The 9586-nt window shown below is 34.9% G+C and overlaps 1 protein-coding gene across 1 annotated transcript in view; it reads left to right on the top strand.

The window, feature by feature from the left end:
• The first annotated feature begins 231 nt into the window (after nucleotides 1-231).
• The window catches only part of HIF1A (hypoxia inducible factor 1, alpha subunit (basic helix-loop-helix transcription factor)), a 54796-nt gene continuing 45441 nt past the window's right edge, over nucleotides 232-9586 (top strand). The window contains exon 1 of the mRNA XM_014545934.1: nucleotides 232-248. Coding sequence (XP_014401420.1) covers nucleotides 247-248 — 2 coding nt within the window. The 5' untranslated portion in view covers nucleotides 232-246. The remainder of the gene's footprint in view (nucleotides 249-9586) is intronic.

Here is a 9586-nt window from a genome sequence, read left to right as displayed (position 1 = left end):
GCCTTTGTGCCGGCGGGATCTGCCGCGGCGGCCGGGGACGCCAACTTTCTCAATTGGCACGTGCGGGTTTTGTTTTGTGTTCACCGCCTTGAAGAAGTTGCCCAGACTGAGGTTTGGAGTGATGGGGGTTTAGAGAAATGGCAACATTTTAAAGAGATCATCAGCGTTGGACACTCGTTCTCCTGTCTGTCAAGAGAGCCCAGACATTAGGAATGGATATTAATTCTTGGAAGTATTTTAGTGAGCATGTAGCGGCTGTCTGTATTTAGGCCAACATTTTTAATGAGATTGGGGGGGAAAAAAAGGAATGTGACCAGAGTAAATGAAATGCATCACTAAAAATGTTAGAACGGTCCCATTTTCCCGAATGAAGTAGAGTAAAGGAAAATCTTCAAAAATATCCGAAGGAAATAATCATTCTGTTGGAACTTCGTGCAAGTTTTAACAAAACCTTGAAGTTTGAGTCTAGGTGGTGGTATGTTACAGGATTAAGAATTGTTAGGGGAACTGGTGGGATTAAGAGGGACACCCCCTACCCCCAAAGCGCGCTCGAACACATACACACACACGCGCGCACACACACGCACACACATACACACACACACACACACCGTTTGATCCAATTTGTTATTTTAAACTTTGAGGAAATCATTTTAAGGAATTGAAGACTTATAGTAAGAGTTATGGTTAGTAGATTGGCTTCACTGTTCAGTCCTTCCACTCTTCAAGGAGAGATTAATTTCCCTAATCAGTATCAGCAGAAGATAAACTTGTTTATGTTCTTGCTATTTTGTAGGTCCCTTTTTGTTCCTTATTCAATAAGACCAAAATTCAAGATCAATTATTGACCCAATTCAAGATAAATTCTCATTTTGTATACACGAGAGAAAGCACTTATAAAATTTAAAAAGTGATTAAACAGATCTAGACTTACTTCCAAGAGTTACCAAAAATAAATTGCAATTAATTTTGCAGAAGTGATCACAGTGCTTTTGATGAAGTGATGCGGCTATTATATTGTAAACCTAAGGCAGATTACCTTTGTGTAGTGCCAATTTTCAGTCCGTTTTATATGCTGAATCATACTAAATACTGTGCATCAAGTTATGCACCAATCACTTCCTTTTCATAGGCAATATTGTACTTATTTGTCCTTTGTAATTCATCAGTTGAGAATTTTCTAAGTGGTTTTAACATAAGAGAATTAATTAGCTATTATGCATCACCCCAACTCTTAACTTCTTAGATTTTCCTCAGTCCCATCTATTATTTCAAACTTTTTCTCATTTGAAAATTTAGCAAAAATTTGCATCAGATTGAATCATATTTCTTAATACAGAGGTTCTTAAAACTGAGAAATTGAGTTAAACACCTAATAAATGTTGGCTACTTAACAATTTTAGATGCTGTTTGTTAAAGATGTCTCATTTTTGTCCTTTTCTAACTAATAATTTTTAGACTTTTGAAAAGGTAACAGAGATTGAGGAGCAGGGGTTTTACTCCTTACAATTTTTCCATTTTAAATGAGCCTCCAGTATCTGGGTGAGGGAGACAAATTTGTCTTTTTAAAAGAAGGTCTAGGAAAATCATAGTTGAAGAATTAGAAAAAATCAAAACAGAGGATGGGTATGGTTATAATAGATATAACATACGGCCTTTGATGTTGCTTCCTTAGGGGTAGGGACTAGCTTTATTTAATAGCACATTGATAAGATTTTTAGATTTCAAAGCAATGTCAAAAGGCTCATCGTTAGGTTTCAGACCAGACTCCTTCGAAGTTTTTCAAAACAGTTATTGGGTCATTAAAGTAAAATCTCTGAGAATGAACATTCCTTAACTTCCTCTTTAATTTAGGTCATTAAAAAAATCAAGAACCTTTCTAGTTTATTAATAACTTTTTTCTTGTTTCAATTTTACTTTGATTTCCACTTGTTTGAAGACTTGTCTGGTGGTTAAGAGCATAGAATCTTGAGCCAAACACCTCTGAGTTAGAATCCACCCTTTTCACTTGGTTAGCTTTGTGAGCTTGGGCAAATTACTAAATGCTTCTGAGCCTATGTCCCCGTTTTGAGATGATGGCAATAATGGCTAAATTAGCAGTTATTGTGAAGATTGAATGAGATAATGCCCAGTGCCTAGTTTAGGAGTCTTGGTAACACTGAGTACTTGAAAAAAAAAAAGCATTTAAACTAGAACCTTTACACTTCCATGCACTTAAAAGCTCTTGCAAGTTCTTCCAAATATCTGTTCTAGTTCCTCTTCTCATCACCTTATACGTCTTTTCTATGCCTCCTAAAATGAAAAGACAAACATTGGATTCACAGCTTTAAAAGGGGTTCTTTCTGGTTAAAACAGTACATTCCTAGGTTATGTTGGCATCTAGCATCAATTAGTTTTTGAGCATCTGATTTGTCTATTCTAGTTTCCCTTCACAATTTATTACCCATTGTTTTCTCCCCAAATAGGTTACTTTTAATTTACTCTGGACTTTAGAAACTAGAGTCATGAACACATTCTAGTCACACAGATCTTTTCAACAAGGTTTTGTGCAAGACAAGGCTGTGTTAGGACTGGCAGTAACTTAAAACACTTTTGATGCTACAGTTTAGATAATTTTATAAATAGTTAATTTTTGCTAAACATGAGTTGATAAAGTGCTTCCAGTAAAGCATATGAACCTACCTGAGAGAAAAACTGACCTTCACTTATGAATTTCCATAGGGTTAAGACCATTGGCTTCCATCTCAGGGCAAAGCTTCAAGCCTGTATTATTAGTCCAATTTTTGTGGCTCAATTTGTATGAAATCAATATTAGTGCACTCTTCCACATGTATGTGTTACTGATGTATGTTGTTTTAGACTGATAAAGTGTGGTGGTTCATGTGTTCCACTGTAAAGCATTTTGTGCAGTTTGGAGAATGCCCAGTCTTCCAATCTTTCTACATGCTGATTTCCATCATCTTTGCAGCTCATTGGTATTTAGGCTCAAGGTTAAGATTTTTGTGGTTACATTTTTGTTGTATATTAAGAATAGTGTGTAAGAAAGTGCAGGAGGATTACTTTCACTTATTTTTAAAAGAAATTGCAATAATGTGTTTGGTGGTGAAATTAAAAACTGTTATGCATACATGTTAGAGTTGGGTTTGCCTGGCCAGTGTGGCTCAGTGGTTGATCATCGACCTATGAACCAGGAGATCACCCTTTGATTCCCCAGTAAGGGCACATGCCCTGGTTGCTGGCTGGATCCCCAGTGTGGGGTGTGCAGGAGGCAGCCGATCAATGACTCTCTCATTATTGGTTTCTCTTTCTCTCATTCTCCCTTCTTCTCTGAAATCAATTTAAAAAAAAAAAAGTTGGGTTAGATTACTGTGCTTGTTCATAGATGTGTCTTAAAATATAATTTTTAAAATTTTAGGTATTTCTTTTAAAAGATTAAAATCTTATCTAAGATTGTTAACATGCCTGTTTCTCAACTAGAAGAAATAATCTAATTTGAATGTGTTGTTGGATTCATTTTCTATTAAGAAACTGATCTTAACTCATAAAAAGAACATTTTCTTTTTTGTTTGTTTCTTTTATTTATTTATTTTTTAGTGTTGGAACTAATTATTCAGTTGATGGATTTTACTCAGCCTTCTGCTACTTGTGGAAGTGCTGTGTATGTTTTCTGCTTAACTAGAGGATTAGAAAAAGAATTTGAAACTAAGATAAGCCAATCTTCTTGTTGCTCAGTATTTTTGGTAAAAGTATGATGAGACTTTTTAAGTTAACTATAGGTCTTGGAATTTTAAAAATAATTGTATCCTTTTGTGTCTCCTGGAGCATGAAGAATTAACTGTTTTTGTAAGCCCACTGAGTTTTATATAGAAATTTGTGGGTTTTGCACTAAAAATAAATAAGGCCATATCAGTTTGCCAGACCTGACCTTTTTTAGAAAAATATAATATGTAAAATATAAATTTAATTGTGTGTGTGTTTTTTAAAAAGACCCATAAAATTTCCCATCTTAATCACTTCTTAGTGTACAATTCAATAGGGTTAAATATATTCACATTTAAATGTAACCAATCTCCAGAATTCTTTCATCTTGTAAAATTGAAATTCTGTAACCACTAAACAACTACTATAAATTTTCCCCTCTTCATCGTCCCTGGCAACCATCATTCTGCTTTTCTTTCCTATGGATTTGACTACTAAATACTGCCTATAAGTGGAATCATACAGTTGACTGGTTTATTTCATTAAATGTAATGTCCTCAAGGTTTATCTTTGTTGTAGCAAGTGTGAGAATTTCCTTCCTTTATAAGACTGAATAATATTCTGTTGTATACCACATTTTGTTTAACCATTCATCTTTCCATGAACACTTCGGATGCTCCCACCTGTTGGTTATTGTGAATAGTGCTGCTGTGAACATGAGTTTATAAGCATCTCTTCAAGATCTTAATGTCAGCTGTGATTCTATTTCCAGAAGTGGGATTGCTGGATCATGTGGTAACTCTATTTTTTAATTTTGGAAGGAACCACCATACTGTTTTATTTCCAGTAGTGGCGGCACCATTTTATTTTTCCACCAACAGTGCACATGGGTTTTGTCCACTTCCTCCTCAATACTTGTTGTTGTTATTTTCTGAGAGGTTTTTTTTTTTCATTGTAGCCATTTTAATGGATGTGTTGAAGTGATTGTATTTTTAAGGGTTTGTTTGTTAACCAACTTAAAGTTAACAACAGAGAACAGTTGCTAGTGGAAGCTTTATCAGAAGTAAGGTTAAGCACCTCTAAAATAGGAATTAAGTTTTCCTAGTGACTTAGAAAAATTTGATTTGCCAGGGTTTTTTTGCTTTTGTTTTTTTTCTGGAAAAATGCTTAGTGTTTAAAATATTCTATACCTATTCTATTGTCAGTAAGTCCCATTTAACTAACTAGTAACTTTGTTTTAAAAGATTTATACAATACTTGAAATGACTTGTTTTTATAAGAAAACGGTCCCCAGGATGTAACCTTTTAGTTGTTCAGCTGATCTCAACTGTCATGTTAGAACCAGGCTAATAAACATTTTGTTAATAAATACTGCTGGGTAACATATACTTGCCCTTGAAAGTAACTCAGTATCCTACTTTAAAGTATGTTAAAAGTTAGTGGCTGCTGGAGAGCATTATGTTAAGTGAAATAAGCCAGTCAGAAAAAGATACATATCACATGATCTCACTCATTTATGGAATATAATGAACAACATAAACTAATGAACAAAAACAGATCCAGAGACAGAGAAACATCGATCAGACTGTCAAATCTCCGAGGGAAGGTAGGGGAGGGTGAGGGTAAGAGGGGAGAGATCAACCAAAGGACTTGTATGCATGCATATAAGCCTAACCAATGGACACAGACACTAGGGTGGTGAGGGCATGTGCTGGGGGGTGGGAGTGGCCGGGGAGAGGTCAATGGGGGAAAAAGGAGACATATGTAATAGTATATGTACTACTTTAACAATAAAGAATAAAAAAGAAAATATATAGCTCTTATAATATGAATCTTATTTCTATGTTCTTTCCAATAAAACAAATTATTGTTAACTGTCTATTCAGAAAGAAAAAAAAAGTGGCTGCCAATCTATATATCATAACTGAGTAAAAGGTTTGCTAAAAGAGGTATATGACTATGCAGAAAATCAGCTTGGTAAATGTGTGGAAAGTATCTTTACCCTTATTTTATCTTTAGCAAATATTTCTTAAGTCTACTGTAAACTTCCAGAAAGTTTGGACCCGTTTATACTCTAGCAGTATATGAGAATGCCATTTTCTTATACTTTATCATCATTAAAGTTTGTTTTTAATTTGAAACATTAGCAGTTTGATAAATTACTATTCTTTTTATTTCAAGTGATGAAACACAACTCAAACTAGTTTAAGGGGGAAATAAGGCAGTTGTTGGCTCACAATCTAGCTTTGGTTTAAGGGACAGTTAGATACTGAGTCTCAGGTGCTGTCCTCAGAGTATCATCCCTGACTTTCTCTTGAGTATTACTTGGTTTATATGCCTTTGCTCTGTTTGCATGTTGGCCTCGTTCTGTCACTAATAGGCTATCTTATGATATGAAAGATGGCCATTAGCCTTCTGTGCCAGTATCCACAGTTTGTGATAGTAAAAATCAAAAGAAACTTTCATTTCTAGTATCCATGTGTCAGTTTTCTAGATGAATGCCAGTTTGCCCTGTGTGGGCTATTAATTTTTGACCATGCTAATGGGGTTCCCTGATTACATGAGTCAAATGTCTTATTGTAGATTATTTATCTTGATGTAGATTAATTATCTCCTTATACCAGTGATGGTGAACCTATGACACACGTGTCAGAGGTGACACGCGAACTCATTTTTTGGGTTGATTTTTCTTTGTTAAATGGCATTTAAATATATAAAATAAATATCAAAAATATAAATCTTTGTTTTACTATGGTTGCAAATATCAAAAAATTTCTATATGTGACACTGCACCAGAGTTAAGTTAGGGTTTTTCAAAATGCTGACACGCCGAGCTCAAAAGGTTCGCCATTACTGCCTTATACAGTACTTTGGATCAGTACTGGCATTGTAATGAATGGAGTATAGGTTTTTGTTGCAAATCACTTGAATTCATATCCTATAGAGTTTTCTACCAAGAATAGTCATTCTGCAAATGTTCTGGCTTTGCCTTGTGGGAAGCTTAAGTCTCTTCTACCATGGATGATTAGGGTTTTCATTTCAGTTCCTTAAGAAAGAGGTAGTAATGACTAATGGCTAAAAGATTAGGCTCTAGAGATGGCTGCTTAGTTTGCCTTATACTAACTGTGATTTTTTACCCGTTGCTTTTTCCTCTTTCTACATCTCACTTTCTTCATCTGTAAATTACAGTAAGAATAATTGCCTTGTTATAAGCATTGTCATGAGGATAAAAGAGACATTAACCCATGTGAAACAGTCAGAACATTTCTTGGCACAAAGTAAGGACGTAATTAATTAGGAGCTATTATTACATTAATATTATTGTAATTGTTTAGTTGTTTTCAGAAGAGTTTCACTTTCTTGAAATCTGTAGATACTGCTCAGTCAGACTCATTCAAGCCTTCTTTGGGACAATCTGACAAAGGCTGATGTGTAGTCCCTTTGGTTCAAACTATTGTGAACTTATAATAGTTGTAGAATAGTTAGTGCTGCTTTTCCTCTATGTTGCTACTTTTTCCCATGAATATCTGGTCTTTGCAGATTAAATGAAGGGGTTATTTGTTTTCTGTTTGTTTTTGGTATGTACATATTATCCTAAAATAATCATTTTTCCATATCAGATTAAATGAAGGGGTTATTTGTTTTCTGTTTGTTTGTTTTTGGTATGTACATATTATCTTAAAATAATCATTTTTCCATACTGTAATAGTAAAGGAAGAAATATATTCTCAAGGGTGTTTAATTGGCTGTCAAAGGTTGGGAAATTAAGAAAGCCTACTTTTCTTTTGGTATCAATTCATTAAATGTCTTTTATTTAACATGTTGGCAGAAAAGAGTTGGAAATTGCTTGCCTTTGCAGAGAATGTAGCTAAAATGTTTAAATGGGTTATATGTTAAACCAGTAGTCAAAGCATTCACTGTGAATGGAAGAAGGGGTATTTTTTGGATAATGTAAATAAGGTGATTTATTTCAATGGTTCAGATTTTTTTTTTCAACCCTTGACCACTACTCTAGCATCCAACCACTCTAATCTATAACAGATTGTTGTACATTCATTTATTCTGTGCATCTAACTTGCCAAGCAAACATTGAATTCTTAATGGCTCAAGCCACAGTTGAATATTCAGTTTTGAGTGTTAATTGATTCATCTATAACATGTACCTTTTTAAAAAACAATTTTTTTAGTACAAGGTGGTTTCAAGTTAGAGGTTCTTGCAAAATATTGACTTTAGGATTTAACTTTCATTACTTTAATATAAACCATCCCAGGAGCATCTTCTATAGTCGTGTTTACTAATTTGGCCAGTCTGCCTTAAGAATTTTCTTAAGACACTCAAAAAACACTCTCACAAGATAGTCTATCTAGCTTAAAATGTTAGAAAGTTTTTTATTCCAGTATTTCTCAATCCTAACTAATGTTTAGATCTCTTTCAGGGGAAAGTAATCTCTGTATTCTTCTGAGATGTGCCCAGTGACCTCAATCTAAGTGTACCACAAAAAATGTAACCCTGTTCATTTGGTACAAATTTGATCATAAGTAAATGCAACCTTAAACGCAGAAGGCTTGTAGCAAGAATGTAGACCTATATAGAGATCATTTAGATGATCCAGAATATGCTTTTTCTTCTTAGATGGCCAACTAAATAAGTTTTAAAATTCTGATAGAGTTTACCTTTAACACTGCTTTAACTCTGTTGAGCAAAGCCCTGCCATGTTGTAACTCCCACTTACTAATTGCTGGAGTTGCATAAATCGCTAAATCTGTCTTCCGTATAACATCCTTTTAAAATATCTGAAGGTAGTTATCATGTCTCTTCTATTCCTAAGTAAAAACAATTTACTTTAATTTTAAAATTTAATAATTATATATATGATTTGTGGAACAGCATAAGTTATATTACATACTAGAGGCCCGATGTACGAAGATTCGTGCAAGCATGGGCCTTCCTTCCCCTGGCTGCCGGCACCACCTTTGTTCTGACCAGAGCTGTCTTTCCATCTTCCCATGCTGCCCAGAGGCCAGGAGCGGCTGGGGCAGTGCTGAACGCTCCCTGCTGCTCAGCGTCTGCATATGCAAATTACCCCACCATCTTTGTCGGGTTAATTTGCATACTCCTGATTGGTTGGTGGGGCATCACGAAGGTATGGTCAATTTGCATCTTTCTCTTCTTTATTAGTGTAGACTAGTGGCCTGGTGCATGAAATTCGTGAACATTGAAAGGGAATTAATTAGAGGATGTGAGCGTGAGGCAGTCCGCATTTCTGAAATTCAATGACATGAATTTTAGCTATGACTTTGCCAAATAAATGGAATTTACAGATATCGTTTAAAAGAGCATTCAGCTTAATATTAAAAACTCTGGCTACCAAGTCAGTCTATTTTCAACTTTTTGCCAGCATTGTAAATTGTTTGCAATATCTGCCCATTTGGGGTTGCATGTCATGGTTATGAATAAATCGGTCTTGCCATACTTCGTTACAATTGCCATAGCATCCTGATATCGCGGCTGCATATTTCTGGGATTACCCTCAAAAGATGATGGAAGTATTATCATTTTACCAATCGGCACATTGTCATTTTCAGATCTAGATTTGAGATAATCCATCAAACCACTGTATTTTTCGACGCTCAACTTAGATTGGTTTGCTTTGATGAAATTTATCCAGTTGGCCTCCATTTTTGAATACGAATCCACGATAAACTGTTGAGTTAATTTTCCTGCATTTAAAATAGGATTGAACGTATCCCGCACAGAGAGATGAAATCCATAATACTGCATTTGTGTGACTTGTGTCCTTACATTTTGTCTAGTATTGTGATCGATTACACTGTTGTCTCTGAGTCTTAATGCAATATCTGTTCCCCAGCCTTTTTCACCATGTGG

The sequence above is a fragment of the Myotis brandtii genome, unplaced genomic scaffold, assembly GCF_000412655.1.
Source record: "Myotis brandtii unplaced genomic scaffold, ASM41265v1 scaffold423, whole genome shotgun sequence".
NCBI classification, from domain to species: Eukaryota; Metazoa; Chordata; class Mammalia; order Chiroptera; family Vespertilionidae; genus Myotis; species Myotis brandtii.
This window is presented reverse-complemented; position numbering and strand designations above follow the sequence as displayed.